Below are 18,888 nucleotides of genomic sequence, written 5' to 3' on the forward strand. Positions count from 1 at the left end.
CGTTTCAGATTATATTTAGTGATTGCAAATGATAAAAACCGCAAAAAAAAATTTGCAGAGAAACGCGGAATGTTTTCTGCTTATGGTGACGGAGTTTGGGTACTCGGGGATACATAAAAAAAATTCAATTCTACATTATCACAATCGTCACAGATACAATGTGTATCAATGCAATACTATAGAATACGATATTGCATCCTATGATACTTACAAAAAATATCATTCAATATGATTAAAACTGTAATAAATAAGGATGCTGTATGATATTATATAAATAGTGCCTGTTTGGGAGGGTAACAGTTGAAATTGACACCCCGAGAAAACCATTGTCAACCGACGCGAAGCGGAGGTTGACAATGGTTTTCGAGGGGTGTCAATTTCAACTGTTATCCTCCCAAACAGGCACTATTTATTTTGTTATACTGAATGTCTTTTTTAAAATTTTAAAAAAAATTTACTGCTTTTATATAGGAATAACGTGAATTCTACAGCGAACCGTACGCGCATAATTTTCGCGCATGTAATATTATACAATTATTTAATGCTTGAGCAGTCAATAGACCATAATATTTTTCCCGAGGTGCAGGGAACAGCTCAGTATGATCTATTGCCCGAGGCCAACGGCCGAGGGCAATAGATCATACTGAGCTGTTCCCTGCACCAAGGGAAAAAATTCTGGTCTATTGACTTTTCAAGCATTAAATAATTGTTTTATTACCTAATTCTTTTTTTTTTAAGTTTTCCGGGTTTACAAGTGGCATATTGCAGATGGTTTTCATGCCATTATGCAATATACTAAGATTTTTTTTATCTTTTACATGCACCAAATTTGTTGCATGCATTTAGTCATTTACCTTATATGAGGCTTTAAAACTGTTGATTATTTGATACTCCATTTTGATAACATTGAATTTGGTTTCACCAAGTACTAAAAACAGCGTCTATGTAAAGGAATATACACTCCCTGAGAAAGGATGTAACATCATAACATACACGCGTTCTGATATACGTTGCCGGTCCAATAGATCACAGTCTATTGACCGGCGGTCCAATAGATCGCAGTCTATTGACCGGCGGTCCAATAGATCGCAGTCTATTGACCGGCGGTCTAATAGATCGCAGTCTATTGACCGGCAGTTCAAAATAGACACAAATATTTAATTTGTAATAGAACAACAAAATCCCTTTGATTAGGTAATAATTTTTAATGTTACCCGTTGCCAAGTGCGTTGCTAACGCTGAGGGTAATAGTAAATATTATTAACTGCGTCTTAACCAATCAGATTTCAGTATTTAACATGAAAGTATAACAATATAACCTATGATTTAACATCGTATTGTGTTATACATTGTATTTGATCACATAATACAAAATCATAATATAAAATATATGATACAAAGATGTATTTTATGATACAATATCATATCACATAATTCATCTCAATATTGTTACATATGATATTATATTGTATAATATAGTATGATGTTGTATTGTATGATATTGTATCATATTCGATACATAACATTATATTGTATCATATGATACAAAATAATTTGATGCAACATTGTATCAAATCATATGATGTGATAAAGTAATATATTCTATAATACAATATCATATGAAACAATATCGTATTATACAATTTCATGTCATATGATAATATATTATATCAACCAATATCACATTAAACAATATCATATCATATGTTTTCATATATGATTTATATCTTATACAATATCGTATCATATGATGCAATAATTTAACATGCGACCTGTTCCAAAAAACTAACCCTCATCCAACATCCGAAACCTATTGCTCAGATTCAGCATTCAAGACTGTCATGTGCATCAGAATCATAAAACACATCACCCATGCAAGTTTTATGAAATTATAACCAGTAATAACTAAGATATAATCATAAGAGTTCTAGAGCACCTGCTCAAAAAACTTTAACCACTTTTAAAACCTTAACCTCCTCCAGCATCCGAAACCTTGGGCTCAGATTCAGCATTCAAGCCTGTGTAAACAGATAGCCATGCTATGACCTTGAATTGCTAGTATTACATATTGGTCATTATTTTGCCTTCTGTCAGTTTGTCACTATATATTCAATACTCATCTATTTTCGCATAGTATCAAAGGATTTATATAGCGTAAGCATACTATGCCGAAATAGAGCACGGCGAATATTTTCCACGAAAATCTTTCAAGCGCCGACAGCGGGATTCGAACTCACGACGCTAAAATCATTGATTCTAGCATGAAGCCCAACGCGTTACCGCTACGCTATATTAGCCGTTATTATGAATACCGGTATTTAGGTATATAAAAACTACATATATACGACTGACATCAAGCAATTAAAATATTATTCATTTTTCCAAAAAAAACTTCATTATTGACGGTAATTTTAAAGTTAAAGTTTCCTATAAACTTTTGAACAAATTGATTGAACATTTTTCAAAGAAATTCTACATGAGAATCACAAAAACGCTTTTTTAAATGACGCTTGATAAAGAATGTTCAAGAAAAAAAATTCACTGAGATTTCGTCTGCTAAACATTTCGAGTTTTCTCGGTAAGGCAAAACGTCTCTCTATTTCTTAAAAAGAACATAAACCTTTGTTGACTTTTTATTGTACAACAACTTGTTGATTAAACAAACAATCAAATCAATTGATTACCGTACACGTAATTTGAAAACAACAACAAACGCTTGCTTTTCCGGTGATTATTTTAAGGGACTTGTCAACACTCGAACGTCAGAGCTACTTATAGCAAAGCACGTCAGTATATTTAACAGTCGGCATAATAATAACAATAGTGTTGTGTTGTGCATGTACTATGCCTAAATAGTAGTCAGGGTTTGATACATAGTGCACTCGCCTCCGGCTCGTGCACCATGTATCAAACCCTGACTACTATTTAGGCATAGTACATGCACAACACAACACTATTATATAAATATGATACTTATGTGTACCTAGGTTCTGCGCACTGAATGGTGTTAATGATAATTAACAGAATGAACTCTGTGAGTCTTGTAGCACTGCGTAGTATTCCTAAATGATGTTATAAAACCAGGTGAATAATACGGGCATTATAATATCCAAATTGAGAGTTTAAAAACAAGTGTCATATTTGGCGATTCTGTGTCTGCAACGATAGCTCTGGTACTCTATATTGAGTCATGTATTGTGTATTCTATATATTAACCTTTGTATCCTTTTATGCCATGTAGGAATGAACGTATTATGAGTAAGTGATATGCGTCATACCTAGGTGGGGGACTCTGAGACTCAGGACTCGGAGACTCAAACCCTGCATCAGTACTCTTTGATTGGCAGTTTTGAAGCTTTTGTTACTTTATTTAGAAATAAAATATTAATCCTAATTTTGAACACTAAATGTTCACTCATGATCGTCGTAAATGGGCCGAACTAGTCAGAACTGTCCATCAAAAGTAAAATCTTATATATATATACATGTGAAATGAGGTTGAGTAGATTCTTAGATTCTTTGATTTGGACTGCTTTTAATTGTTGTAACTTTGACTATACGATCACGCTTTAATAAAACCGCTTGAGAAAGAAATACTGTACTTGTGATCACTAAGTTTGAGCTAACCCTCAATTGGATCCGTAAGACAGAAGGCTTACACCTGTCGGGTGCATCCGTATCATAAGATGAACCATCCATGCAAGTTTGGTGAAGTTAGGACCAGTAATAACTAAGATATATCTTTTAACATCCTTGATAATGGAGATCAGGCTCTGCATCTTATAGTAGAGTGACAAAGATAAAGTCGCTTATTTTTCTAGTTTAATGAATATTTGACGTTAAAACTAAAATTCAGTCCTTAAGGTAAAGATCTAGTAAATGATTCCAGACTGTCTTTTTGGTGCTAACAGTATACTATATTCATTACCTGATATTGATTTTGGGTTTTCTGAGGATTTATTTTTTTCCTTTTTGTTATTGTCCTCGAGCTAGAACTGTATCGCCCTCAGGGTTGATATTTCCGTCTCGCACTTACGATTGAATCGTAAATTCCCCATCACCTCTATTTGTTCAAGTCAAGTTTGTGAAATACTGATTAAAACGCCACTCATAAACATTTGATATCATTATGTATGCCGACAAATATTTGTTTTATGATGAAAATCGAATAAATATCATTTCTAAAAAAATACAAAGGGTAGTAACAGAAACAACGTTTGGATTATGGCGGATAGAGAAGAATGAATCACGATGCTACATCTTAAAATGAAAACCGGAGTTTAAATTGTAAAAATGAACGGTTAAAAGAATGGACAAGCTTATAAACGTAACAAAACTTGCTAAACAATGTAGAATTCCAGGAAAACGTATAAGAAAATTCAATAAAGGAACATGACACATTACGAAGTTGCATACGATTAGAAGAATCTCTTGCTCCGGCGAACGGCGCTCTTCTTCGGAATGAGTATATATATACTAGTACTAAGGCCCGTAATCGTTAATTAATTAAGAACACATTATACAATGCTCTTCATGTTTCTAACGGTGTATAGTTGTGTAATAATAAGGCGACAACTTATACGTTATATCTAATTTATTAGACGAAGAAGCAGCGGCATTTTGCATCAATACAGTGCCATCTTCCGTTACGTCCAAAGATATGACAGGTTCCAGAGCAGTCGGAAGCAGTAGTACATGCTGAAATCATCAGAGATATGTTGTAAAACATGCCATCGTATTCTAAACTTAAATTGATTGACGTTTTATTACACTAAAATTTTTAAAAATGGTTGTTCCCGGTCGACCGACCATTGACTCTACATGTAACTGCTGATCAATCGATAAAAAAATTTTGTTCCCCCCTCACCTCCCCTCCCCCCCCCCCCCCCGAACTAACGTTGGACATACCCCTCTCATCGTACACTGATCTAAGTCTTTCCTAAGATAAACTGAACTGTTTCTCCAAAACTAACAAAACCTAATTCCCATGCACTGAAAAAATACCTTCCTACTAAAGACTAAATTAATTTTTACAGCGAAGTACATAGAAGTGTTTAATAGGCATTTAACTCCAGAAAAGTTGTTAGGTAATGTTTTTGACTGACCTTTGTCCAATCAGATCGTAGAATGCGGAGTTGAGACATTACCGTTCGTGACCTAATTTGAGAGAGAGAGAGAGAGAGAGAGAGAGAGAGAGAGATATTCCCTGGTTAAAGAATTTCAAAACTCTTCAAAGTTTCATAAATTTATATGATATACTATACTTTGATTTGTCACTTTATAACTATTGATAGATAGTTTGCTCATCTGCGTAATCTATAATTTACTCCATTAACCAGTTAACTCTCTCTCTCTCTCTTTCTCTCTCATTCAAGTCACGAGCGGCAATGTCTCAACTCCGCCCAGCTACGATTTGATTGGACAAAGGTCAGTCAAAACACTACATAAAAACTTTTCTTGAGTTAACCCCTATTAAACGCTTCGATGTACTTCGCTATATTTGATTTGTAGTATGAAATGCCTCACTGCTTTAATTCAAAAATACATGTAAAGCTACTAACACTAGTTCTAAATCTTTGATTGGTAAACATAATCATTATTTTGATGAAAAGTCTTTTTTGCGTACATGTATATATCTTGTGATGACTTTTGATTTATATTATCAATTTTGTCTGGTTATGATCCAAAAGAAATATGAACAGTTACTAGAAATAGAAAACAACCAGAAACGAATATTTTAAATAGTTCTGACCCTCAAAAATTACACTTTTAAAACTGTGAAAACATTCTAATAAGCTTAAAAATTGATGTCACTGCATTTTCTCATATTTGCATGATTTTTTCGTAGATCTGTAGTTAAGATAGCTTACAGGTGGAGTGATTGACGCATGTGCACTGGCCACGATGGCACTCCAAATCATGGGCTGCGTCACACTTGGTATTCTGACAATCGGCAGTGGCCGAACATGTTTCAGCACATGTATAGTCTGAAAAAATCATCATCATTATCATCTTTACGATCATCAGTTTAATTGGGTTTTTTTTATTCCAATTATGGACATTAAAGGTATCTTCTGTAAGGCGTACATGCATGGACTAAGAACGTTTGATTCACATACAGATACTATTGTGTTAGTCAAAATTAATCATTTTAGATAAGACCCCAGTATACGAAAACAAGTAATTGTCATTGAAAAATTGATTTTTTTAAAATCTTTTAAATTTTTGTGATTTTGAACAAGACACGACTTTTTATACATAACGTTAATACACTGCGCAAAAGGGAAAATAGAGCAACATACAGGTATGTCTTTGAAAAGTATGCATACAAGAACAGGACAAGGCCTTTTTCATAACTCAGAACAGCTGTCGAACTGCGCAGGTACAGACTTATTTTGAGGATTTAAAAATCTGAAAAAATATGAAGGGGGTTCATTGGTGTCTTTACGCATACTTTTCAAACAAAATGACGTAGGACTTCATATTTATTGCTTTGATATCTTTTGGCAACATTTTTGGCCAGTTTCGGACAGAAACAAGTCAGTTCAAGAAAGGTTTTCATTCTTTTTCTCAAATGTGCAAGATATTTACCGCTTTTAAGTCGGACATTCGTTTTGTTGACAAATGGATTAACCACGTACAATTAATAAACAAAGGTACTTACAACTTGTAAAACAAATAATTTTTGATCAGGCAAAACCAGATATTTTTGCAGATGTTGATAATTTTTAAAAAAATGTTCTTTCTATAAATATCTAATCGATGGAATAAATCTTCAATACTGTTTAAAAAAAATCTATTCCTGTAAATTACAGAAATATATAACTAAATTACGAGTATCGTCACATCGCCTGGCTATTGAAACTGGTAGATATAGTAACACAAATAGAGAAATTAGATTTTGTCCACATTGCCAAACTAGTGTTGAAGATGAATTTCATTTTTTATTTGTTTGTCATTTGTAAAGAACATTGCGCTAATTATACATGAAAGAACATTATTATAAGGAACATTCTATGTTTAAATTAATTCAACTTTTTAACACTGAAAATGTTTAAGATCTCTGTAATCTTGGTAAATCCATTTCAAAAAGTATACTATTAAGAGACGACTGTAATACATAATTGTTAATTTAAAAAAAAAAATCTCAACCTGTATGTATAGATGTACGTGTATATGTTATTCTTTGTACGTGCACAAGATCTCCTTTAAATACACTACCAACTCATGTTATTCCGATAAGTTTTACACTTATCAGCATAACATGAGGTGGTAGTTTAAAGACCTTAAAGAAATAAAGAATTGAATTGAAAAGTCTTTGAACAATTTGATAAAAAAAGTATCTGTTCTAATTATCAGGATTAAAATACTACCTGATTTACATTGAATAAATTCAGTTTGTTTATTCGAAGTCCCACTATCTTGAAAATCTCCGACTTTGTCATAAATCACTTTTCGATTATTTCTTTATCATTTTTCTGTCGATATTTTTGCATCTTTTTTTTTTACTCTATAACTTGTAATCCTGAGATATTGCAAATTACTTTTTAATTATTTGTGTATCACTGATATTTAGTTTAAATATAGGTTTATCTATCCTGACTTCTTATCTGTAAATGCCAATACCTCCTGAGCACCTGGCCAGAAATACAGGAGTCTTAGGTTTGATTTCAGATTCATCCTTTTGTTTTCATTATATAATTGCCATTATACATAGGCAATTTCGCCACATGTGATTCTGGTATGAAGTGCTTTTCATATCAGAATGATATAACATCAGAAATAATATCAGAATGAAATAAAAATTGATTCATATAAGAATTATATAATCCCTATATCATATAATTCTAATATGATTTCAATTATATGATAATCATTTCATATCAGAAATATCATAATATTTACATCTATCAAGTATTATTTCCTCTATTTCTTACGGAAACTTATAGTTAATTCATAGCTCTATAGAAATCTACACGCCCCATTTATCGATTGGTCGAAATCTACAGCAGCTGAAAATGACGAGAAAGTGACAGGACTGATAGACATGCCCTGTTTATCGATTGGTCGAAACCTACAGCGACCTAAGAAAAATCACGGACTGCACGAAATAATCATGACGATGTCAGACTCAAAGTCTTACAAGAGACGATTTGGTTGTTTCTTTTAGCTAACGTACAGTACTTACATGTATATATTTACATCTGCTAAATATTATTTCCGCTATTTCTTACGGAAACATGTAGTTAATTCATAGCCCTATAGAAACAGCCAGACTGAAATCTACACGCCCCGTTTATCGATTGGTCGAAATCTACAACGGCTGAAACTGACAAGATACTGACAGGAATAAAATGGACACGCCCTATTTATCGATTGGTCGAAGCCACCAGCAATCTGAGAAAAATCACGGACTGCACAAAATAATCATGAAGATATCAGACTCAAAGTCTCACAGGAGATGATTTGGCTGTTTCTTTTAGCTAACGTACTTATGTACATTAACAGTAATTTAGTGAATTTTACTATCTTTTCATAATCAATTTATAAATTAGTTAAATGAAAGATGTTAATATAAATAATAAAATGCTTTCTTTGATGATTCATGCGGGTTATGAAGGTAGCGATCATTGCAGAAAAAAATTACATACATTTTTTCTGCAATGTCGCTACCTTCATATCCCGAATGAATTCCAAAGAAAGCATTTTATTGTTTAAGTACATTGACAGTAATTTACTAGTAGTGAATTTTACTAACTTTTCATAATCAATTTATTAAGTTAGTTAAAAGAAAGATGTTAATATAAACAATAAAGTGATTTCTTTGATGATTCATGCGGGTTATGAAGGTAGTGATCATTGCAAAAAAAAATATTACGTAACCTCTTTCTCGGGTCATGTATTTTTAAATTCTGCAATGTCGCTACCTTCATATCCCTAATGAATCACCAAAGAAAGCATTTTATTGTTTAAATATAATCATATCACTTGTGATTTATATCAAAGTATTTCCAAAGGAAATGTATGAAAATAATTTTTAGATACCTTAAAATAGAGTTGCTCGAAATTTGATAAATACGATATACATGTATTTGTATACGAACATTGCAGTTTTGACATATCTAAAAAAAACCGTCATCTGAATATACATATAAGATTGTAAAATATTACATTCCAGAATATGATTCTTAACAAAACAAAAAAACCACTTACGAACAACACACAGAACAGCGAAAAGAATGGCCACCTTCATTGTTGAGACTAGGTAGGGTTGGTACTCTCGCAACCACTGATTATAAACTTATATAGGCCGATACAGTCACGAACGTCATGAAATTTGGTATTTCGAGAGAGTATATAGATAGATAAGAGTGCATGAAAATAGTACAGTGCAATGAAACAGCGTATATGTCCTCTTGTCGACAGACAAAAAATCAGAGTACTGAAGTACTGACGGGAGTTGATTTTATCGATTATTATTTATCTTAAAATCAACGATATGTTATTTTGCTTGACAAGTAGTTTATAATGTCTATTTGAATTACGCACATTTTTATAATATGGATTCTCGGACTTTTCCGACAAGAATTTTGAGAAAAAACCCGTATGAATCGTGTTGTGTAATGATTAAAGATAGAATTGATTCCATCAAACTATGTATAAGTAATCGAAATTTCAAAAAATTGTATGGATCCAAGCAATCTAGTCTCGTTCAACCAAATGCTCGGCTGTCTCCGATAATCTCCAACAAGCAAGACCATGTGTACACCAGGTCACGTGATAGCTTGATGACGCGACCGCTAAATATAGAATGACTCTCTGATTGTCGGAGATTTACGGAGACAGCCGATGGTTGAACGAGACTTTATTGAACTTGGCGTATGAATACATACGACTGCAAAAATATCTAAATTGTTCGAACTATTTAACATCTGACTATTTTCAAGGTATTCATGAATAAGTTTCTTAAAAACCAATGCTTCAAGATACATTACATCGAATTTATCGATTATTTTCAAGAACTAGATCTTGTCAGCTGTGATAATCTGTGCTTAGGTCCAAACACTGTTTCACTTTCGGTTTGCCAGAGTGACTGCATAGGAGAGTTGATTAAAAATCAACTCCCAATTAGATGTGAAAATCAATTGATATACCTTGTTTTATTTTGAAGTTTAATAAAAAAAATAATTTTAAATTGATGTCTCTTGATGTTAAACATACTTGTCTAGTAATGTCTAATTTGTTTACCGGTTGTACCGTATCCCATTTATTGAAGATAACTGCTGCAGTATACTCCATAGCAAGGTTGAACATACATGTAATAATGTAAGCACCTGTTCCAGCTGTCTTCAGTGAATCCTGATCCCGATCAAGATATACATGTATTTTAACAAATCTAGAGTATATGTATTGTACATACTACATCAAAAAATTTGCAGGGGCTCGTTACATGTCTTTTTTATCATTTAAACAAAAATTTCTTTTAAGTTCACTTATTTTGCTCGCTGTAGTTTTTCTCTTGGCAGCAGTTTTGATTGCCATTTTCATGGTGAATTGTCCTAGAGATAATCCACCTTCTTTGTTTACCTAATGGGGAAAGCATAAACATTTTAATTACCGTTAATGTTTACTCATATATTAAAATGATGTTAATAAACTAGACACTATTGAATAGTGACCATCTGGAGGAATGGGGCATTATGAAATAGACACATTTTAAAGAACTGTGCTGTGACCTCTGATGTGTTAGTATAGAGACTGTACAATATACAGAATGAATATAACAGATGACGCGCTGTCTGATATTTTCAACTTGCATCTATGCATTACATTGTAGTAGATTGTTTCAACAACAACAACAAAATCCGTCTATATTAGAAATGAAAATAAGGAAATATGGTAGGAAATTACAGCTACATGATACTGACACTGCACAGAATTTTACAATATTTTTGAAGTGGGACTGCAGAATAGGGGAAAGACACACTATTTATTATAAAACTTGGTACAGTTGTATGTCCCACTTACTTTCTCAATGATTAACATTGGACATAACATTTAAACTTCTCAATGTTCACGTTAAACATTTACCTTCTGTTGTGAAAAACCTACCATTTATTACCAGTACCTGCAGATGAAGGCAACGCCGACCCGACTCAAGACAACAGGATGGAGACGCCAAAACACACGCGGCAAGGGAAATAGAGGGTCAAATACAGCAAAAAATTATATCTAGTATATATTATGATGATGAACTGTGTTTCAATGAGGTACATATAACCCTCACTTTCTAACTGATGAAAGTTACTAGCATTTAAAACCGCGCCAATTTATATAATAAATTATACATCTATATATACTGTTAATATGAAATATTTGTAGTGTTTACGAATATTGAATTTATAAATATTATCTCTTTCTGCTGATTTTAAACATCCTACACATATTACATGGGAAATGTAATAACGTCAATATAATCAAAATATCCAGTATATGCCTAAATTCATAATTGATAACTTATTGTGACGTCACAATGTCTAATCATTAATAGCCTTAGCGATATAGATACTGTCAAGTTGTGTATATCGATATGGGGTTGTTGCAGAGTTGTTTTGCGAAGAAAACAAGGTGGGAGTGATAAAGGAGGAGGCGGAGGTGTACGAGAAGGTGCGCCGTGCCATGGTCACTGAGGACGTGACGGAGAAGAAGGGTGGGCTGGTCTTCGGTCTGACGTTTGTCTCCGAGGAGGAGCCAAAGCTGCCCGCGCGCAGATTGACAGAGCTCAAGAAAGAGGACTTCGAGAAATTGAGGGGTAAGTTACAATAAACAATCGAATTGTTTGTCAGGTACTTTAAAGAAACGAAACGATTTTGGTCCTACATTAAGAGCAGGAAACAAGAATCCACAGGCATTGTTACACTCAAAGACAAAGATGGACTTCTTCACAGCGATACACCAACTAAAGCTTCAATCTTAAACCAGCAGTTTCAATCTGTCTACACCAAAGAAGACATACATAACATGCCACATATGGGACCAAGTCCATTCCGAACTATGGACAACATCAGAGTCAGCCAGGCGGGAGTTTACAAGCTACTCCGTGGACTAAGACCATTCAAAGCCACTGGGCCTGATGAAATTCCAGCCTATATACTCAAAGAAGCAGCTGAACACATATCACCATATCTGATCATAATTTACCAGAAATCTTTGGACAATGGAACCATTCCTGACGACTGGCGAGCTGCCAACATTGTCCCAGTCTTCAAAAAAAGGAGAAAAACACAAAGCTTCTAATTATCGGCCAGTCTCCTTGACTTCAATCTGCTGCAAACTATTGGAACACATTGTTCACAGCACCATCATGGATCACTGTGACCGCCACCAGATCCTTTGTGACCATCAACATGGTTTCAGATCCAAAAGATCTTGTGAAACACAACTACTGATAACACTAGACGAAATTGGCAAGAATTTAGACCAAGGAGAACAGACAGACATCATCTTGCTCGATTTCTCCAAAGCCTTTGACAAAGTGCCCCACAAGAGACTCCTCCAAAAAATGGACTATTACGGAATACGTGGAGAAACACTCAAATGGATACAAGACTTCCTTAGCAAGAGAACACAATCCGTATTGCTTGAAGGGCATAAGTCCGGCCCCCTAGACGTCATCTCAGGGGTGCCTCAGGGAACAGTCATCGGACTATTATTTCTGGCTTACATTAATGACCTGCCACAATCAACATCTTCTGAGGCAAGGCAGACGATCGCCTAGTTTATAGGAAAATAAAGAATGTGAAGGATACCGAGACACTTCAAGACGACCTTAACAAACTCCAAGAGTGGGAATCACGATGGCAGATGAATTTCCATCCTGAGAAGTGCATCGTGATACGGATCACCAACAAAAGAAACCCACTGATAAGGAACTATCAACTACATGGCCACACACTAGATGCAGTCGAGCATGGGAAATACCTGGGAGTCACCATAAACCATGATCTACAGTGGAAGACACATATCAACCAGACAGTAGGCAAAGCATCAAGGACACTAGGCTTTCTGAGAAGGAACCTAGGACGGTGTAAACCAGAAGTCAAAGCCAACGCCTACATCACCATGGTCAGACCAACCCTGGAATACGCCTCCACTGTATGGGACCCTTATCAAGATAACCTTGAAAAAGACCTAGAACAAGTACAGAGAAGGGCAGCTAGGTTCGTGTACAATGAATACCAAGACGTATCCCCAGGCTGTGTCAGCTCCTTAATGAATAGACTAAAATGGGAGCCTCTTAAAGATCGCCGCTGCAAAGACCGACTCACCATGGCATACAAGATCCGCAATAGATTGGTGGATATCGACCCCTCTAATTATTACAAACCCGGAGATTCCAGAACCAGAGGAGGCCACCGCATATACCAACAGCGCACTCGAAAAGATCAATACAGGTTCTCCTTCTTCCCAAGATCAACCAGGGAATGGAACACTCTACCGGAAAAAGCCACAACAGCAGCTACACTAGAAGAGTTCAAGGCCAGCCTTACCATCCTGCCAGAGGCCTTGACAGGAGCTTCACACACCTAGAACTCCTTCGACCCCAGATGTTCATAGTTTTATTTGTAAATAACTTTCTTGTAAATAGTTTTTTATTAAGTGAGGAGGGAAGGCCTCATGATTGTACGAGCAAGAGTCACCTATACACTCAAGAAGAGTCCGACTCTGTACTGGAAGAAGAAGAAGAAGAAAGAATCTGGGGGAATAAGCCGTTGCAAATGCCCACGACCTTCTCATACCTCTAACAAGAAGTAATAAACGTACGAGTTAACTGGGCATTTAAACGGTGGACAGTATTGTCCAAATGAAAATGTCCAAAAAGGCGTCACTGTGCTTAAATTTTATAGTATTTACATATACTTTAAACGGGCAAATTTGAAATGACAATCACGTACTCATTTAAAGAGTTTAAGGAAGGAGTCTTTTCTGGTTTTCGACTTGTCAAACGTAAATTTGATTAATTGTTAATTAAAGGTCATATGAAACGATTTTTAACACTATGATTTTCTTTCATAAATATAAAGCTTGGTATAAACAAATGTTAAAATACGTTATGTAAGATTTTTTTGCCTTTGCATTACTGAGAAATAACCGTGAAAACTGAGCACCTAAAAAAATTCTTCCCCGCTTATCGTTCTTGATTTTGTGGATTTATGACGTCACAAAGACCCACCGATGTAAACAATGCATCAAAACTAGCGAAATTTTACAGTAGTTTATCGATTAAATTTTAGTAATTTTTGCATATATGAACGCATCTTTTCAAATGAGATCATTTGATTTCGCAGTAGCCTACAGATGACTTAGTTTTAATTGGTCGTTATAATGAATAAATCTAATATCAGCTTCTCACCAGAGTAAAATCATGATGAAGACCCAGTACTGCAGTGGACATTTAACGAAAGAAATACTCCAACATTAACAGCTAGCTGATTAATGAATTATCCTTATCCTTTTGAAATATAAACATCATTTTCTTCGGTAGGTATAATGATTGAGCTACATTTAAAGGGAATTAAAGCATTTTAATTGATTTGATTTATTTTGTCACATAAAAAAGTATAAGGCAGGCCAATGAAAATGTTTGAGGCATTGTGTACATAGTTTGTATTTAAGAGCTGCTGTAAAATGCCGCAAAATTATTCTTAAATTTTATTTTGAAATAATATAAATTTCTGACTTATTGATATATACATGTAGCAATATCTTTAGAAAATACTTTGTGTACACGTGTATAAACGTTTTATTAAATTAGATCGCGGAAATATGGCATTTAAGGATTTAGAAATGTATCGGTAAAATAAATCGGTTGTTTGATAAAAAATAGTCGTGAACGAATGTGAAGATAATCAACAGATTTTATTAAGAACAAGCATCAAAATTGATAAAAAAAAAAACGAAAGAAAAAATTGCAGAAGAAAGTGAGGTAGAAGGGATCTGTGAGTAAACTTCGCATATGTACACGTTGCAAAATCAAAACATTTGAAGAAATTTTTCTAAGACTAAAAAAAATTAAATGGTAACATATTTGTGAATTTTAAAGCGAGACAAACAATATAATCGTGAAGCGAATGAGGCACGGCATGGCCTATAAGTTGTTTAGAAAAAAAAATCTTAATGAATTGCATGAACGTGCAAATGGGAAAAAAACGATCAGTAATTTTTGAATTTGTCAATTTCAGTAAATTGATCGAAATAAAACATATATACATGCATATATTAAAATTATATTATACTTGCATGTGGATCTATGAAGAAAATCATTCATTCTCCGCGCAGTCTCGAAACTGAGTATGTATACACGCTATAAAATATATATACGCACACGATTTCATTTCTTGAGAGAAAAAATACTGACGTGGTTGATTATCTTATAATTATACAAGTTTTTATATAAAATAGTTTTTTTTTTCTTTTAAAATGCTGCAAAATGACATGGATATTTGTATTCACAACATAGCTTTATAAGGCTATTGGGTCTTACTGACGTCATAAGCAAGGGAGGTAAGCCGCATAAGTCAATGTTCCTTTTCCCGATTAAGTGATTTTGATCGACTGTGGCGCTCACATTTTGCATAAAATATTCAAAAAACAATATCAGTCTTATTAAATAGGCACTTATGAACTCATTCCCGTATATAACTCAATATGGTCAGGATATCGTTTCATATGACCTTTAAATCAAGATGAAAGGAAATTGAAATAGCATATTTTTCTTTCTTTTTTATTATCATACGACTTGGCATAGAAAAAATATTCAATGTTTACAATCTAACAAAGACTATATTTTTGGCGTAATATTGGCGTAGGAAAATATCACATGTTTCGCAATTCAGAATTGCTGCAGATTAATGAATTGGTTTTAGCATTTTAAAAACAATAGCATTAATGTTTGATTTTATTTACTAATGTGAACTTATGACATGATACTTGGATTTCAGAATATGTTTTTAAGATATGATTTCCCTATCAAATTACATTTTTATAAGCTTTTTAAAGCGCCCATTCTATACATTGATTTTAGTGAAAAAATCACTAAAATCAGTTTTTCTCTCTTATAAAATGGTCAATATATTAACTTTTTTGTCAATTTATATCTTTATATAAATTCTTCATTATACATAAAAATCAGAAATATCTTATTATTGGAAGCGTACAAAAATTATCAAAATTTCTTCAAAATTAAAGAAAATTAGAGGAAATGCGGGCTAAGCAATATCAGTTTTAGTATAAATATTTATTCCAATTTAGTAGTATAAGCTGATAGACATTCTGATACTCTATCATTTCATTGAAGAATAGAATCTTCAAATCTTAAACAAATTTCTACAGGTCTACAAAGAGCTACACTTATTTTTACCATCCTTTACGTTGAGGAAAAAGGTAGTGACCTTGACCTGACATTTCTGCGGAAACAAAAAGGTCAAATTTGATTAAACTGATAGAATCATTTGGCAATATGATCCGTTTGACTGTGTCAAAATTTCATGAATTTCTTAATATAAGAAGTATGTTTGATGACGAGAAGACTCCTTCCTTAAATACAACAATGTTGACTACTTTCTAAAAATATTTTATATACTAATTTACCTCAGTCATCATATACAACCCCTAACGCAGGGGAGTCGACAAAGAGTATGGAAGAGTCGATTTTTTCCGCTTCGGAAACAGGAGGAATTTAGGTAACACCTTTTGTAGGTATCTAAAACAAGTTTTCCCCCCAAAAAAATGAAAGGCGTCGAAATCAAATTGAAAGTGGGGGGGGGGGGGGGGCTAGACTTGTACAAAATATTGACAAGCAAAAAAAGGTCTTTGGTATGTATACATTTGCAAAAAAAAGGTAGCGCCCCCCCCCCCCCCCCGGTTCCGACGCCTATGATATATACCACACGGAAGACAGCGGTAGTCAAACCACTAATGTATAACAAGGGGACTTGTTATTCGTCACTGGTCATACTTTGTGTTGGTCATTGGTCTGAGTGGTCTATGTGTCTTCTGGTATAACTACTATGCTTTTTCTTTCACAACAAAACACGCATTTGTAATGTGATTTTCCTGCCGATACAATTGGAAGTGAAATACATGCCTAGTTAATCGTTGAATTTTCATTAGGCGCACACTGTACGTTCGAATTAGCTTGTATTTTGCATTTTGAGCACAATTACATGCTTTTGTCCACCGTATGTCCCTGTTGTGTTAACAAGACTCTCAAGGATTCAGAGATGTGAAAATTTTTTTTCTTGCCATTTAATAGTTTCTTGCATGCACAACAACCATCGGTTTACAATATGAAATCGTGCAATCTTAAAGAGAATAACATACATTTCATATTTTATAAAAGTAGTAAAAAACGCATATCAAATAATTTCAAGTTATTATTAGCAAATCTTTAATTATTAAGAAAAGAAAAGAAAAATATATTTTAACAATGTATAGTATTAATTACATTTTAACAATGTAAACAAAAAGATAAACAAAAAACCCCAAAACGCGTACGATTCGAACACCCGCTTTAACAGCGACATTTGTTCAAAGAACTCTTCGTTTACCACTACACCACCGAATCGCTTGTTTAAAGGGTTAAATATAGCTGAGTGTATTGTTATCAGTATTACGCAAACAACTGGACTTAGCCATTTAAATACCAATCTTAAAAATTAAAAGAAGAAAATTTACTTTTTACCATAGAGTGGGTTTTCGTACCATTTTTTGGAAAATCGAAAAAGATAGACGTTAATATGTGTTATCAATATTCGTTCTTTAAAAAATGGTACGATGACCCACTCTATGAAAATATATAATTTGAACATCCGATTTCTATATCATTTTGTTGCCAAATTAGCATATAACTATTTTGTTGTTTAAATAACAATTAAATGTGAAGTTACTTTTTGTGGGTTATGGCAGCACTGAATGTATATGATTACATATGTTTAATAAATGTAACAAAAGTGAAATTTGTTAGATGTTAGTTGAAAGATTAATCTGTATAATGCACAAGCATCTATTTTAATAAATGTTTATATGTGTAAGTAACGGTTTTTCTTTCACAGACGATCAGGAAAAAGTCCAGTCCAAGAAACAGAAGCTGGCTCAGCAGAGAAGGGAGGAGGCCCTTATTCAGAAGAAGATCGAAGTCGCTCACAGAGAGATGCAGAGGCTGGAGAAATATGTCAATAATTGTGTTATTACAATTTACTTGTAATAAACAACCTTGATCCCATCCTTGGTTTTCTCTTCTTTTTATATTTAATATACGTGTATGCTATATCATTTAAACAATAAAATGCTTTCTTTGGCGATTCATGCGGGATATGAAGGTGGCAACATTGCAGAAAAATACATAACCCCCGATAGCAATGAAAGCTACCTTCATAACCCGCATAAATCATCAAAGAAAGCATTTCATTGTTTAAATTTAAATTTTTCTTTTACCAAATTAATAAATTAATATGCACTTGCATTTCTCAAATCCTTGTGCATAGTAGAATGTCAAAATGTATTTATCTTTCGTACATGTACACTGTATTAGCAATGGGATGGTGTTTTATATATATATATATATATATATATATATATATATATATATATATATATATATATATATATATATATATATATATAAAATATATATATATATATATATATATATATATTAAATTATTTACCAATAAAATTATTATTAAAAATAAAAATGCAAGCAGTATGTACATTTCTGAAATAAGTAAAATTGATCTAGGGGCACCTTATGTGCAATATTCTGCAAGAAAAATGACTAAGTTAACAGCTTGTATTTTTTTCATAAATTATCAAAAATCCAAATCCAAA

The 18,888-nt window shown here is 33.4% G+C and overlaps 2 protein-coding genes across 2 annotated transcripts; one reads left to right on the forward strand and one right to left on the reverse strand.

The window, feature by feature from the left end:
• Nucleotides 1-4,576: 4,576 nt before the first annotated feature.
• On the reverse strand, nt 4,577-9,373 carry LOC109619486 (serine protease inhibitor Cvsi-2). Its single transcript, XM_034470867.2, has 3 exons — nt 9,214-9,373; nt 5,871-5,987; nt 4,577-4,698 (listed from the first exon to the last, which is right to left on the reverse strand). Exons 1-3 carry the CDS (start codon nt 9,251-9,253, stop codon nt 4,598-4,600), a joined length of 258 nt encoding a protein of 85 aa, XP_034326758.1. The 5' UTR covers nt 9,254-9,373; the 3' UTR covers nt 4,577-4,597.
• Nucleotides 9,374-11,549: 2,176 nt separating this feature from the next.
• LOC105336513 (uncharacterized) lies at nt 11,550-18,437 on the forward strand. Its single transcript, XM_011440858.4, has 2 exons — nt 11,550-11,812; nt 18,114-18,437. Exons 1-2 carry the CDS (start codon nt 11,680-11,682, stop codon nt 18,263-18,265), a joined length of 285 nt encoding a protein of 94 aa, XP_011439160.2. The 5' UTR covers nt 11,550-11,679; the 3' UTR covers nt 18,266-18,437.
• The last annotated feature ends 451 nt before the right edge of the window (nt 18,438-18,888 follow it).

Source organism: Magallana gigas, chromosome 5, assembly GCF_963853765.1.
Source record: "Magallana gigas chromosome 5, xbMagGiga1.1, whole genome shotgun sequence".
Lineage (NCBI taxonomy): Eukaryota > Metazoa > Mollusca > Bivalvia > Ostreida > Ostreidae > Magallana > Magallana gigas.

What these genes read in the sequence shown, in the direction of transcription:
- LOC109619486 (XM_034470867.2), bottom strand. Translation starts at nt 9,253, where the DNA reads ATGAAGGTGGCCATTCTTTTCGCTGTTCTGTGTGTTGTTC. An exon ending in CGCTGTTCTGTGTGTTGTTC is followed by an intron (nt 5,988 to 9,213) that starts GTAAGTGGTTTT and finishes TGATTTTTTCAG; the next exon opens with ACTATACATGTGCTGAAACA. An exon ending in ATGCGTCAATCACTCCACCT is followed by an intron (nt 4,699 to 5,870) that starts GTAAGCTATCTT and finishes TGATGATTTCAG; the next exon opens with CATGTACTACTGCTTCCGAC.
- LOC105336513 (XM_011440858.4), top strand. Translation starts at nt 11,680, where the DNA reads ATGGTCACTGAGGACGTGACGGAGAAGAAGGGTGGGCTGGTCTTCGGT. An exon ending in GGACTTCGAGAAATTGAGGG is followed by an intron (nt 11,813 to 18,113) that starts GTAAGTTACAAT and finishes TTTCTTTCACAG; the next exon opens with ACGATCAGGAAAAAGTCCAG.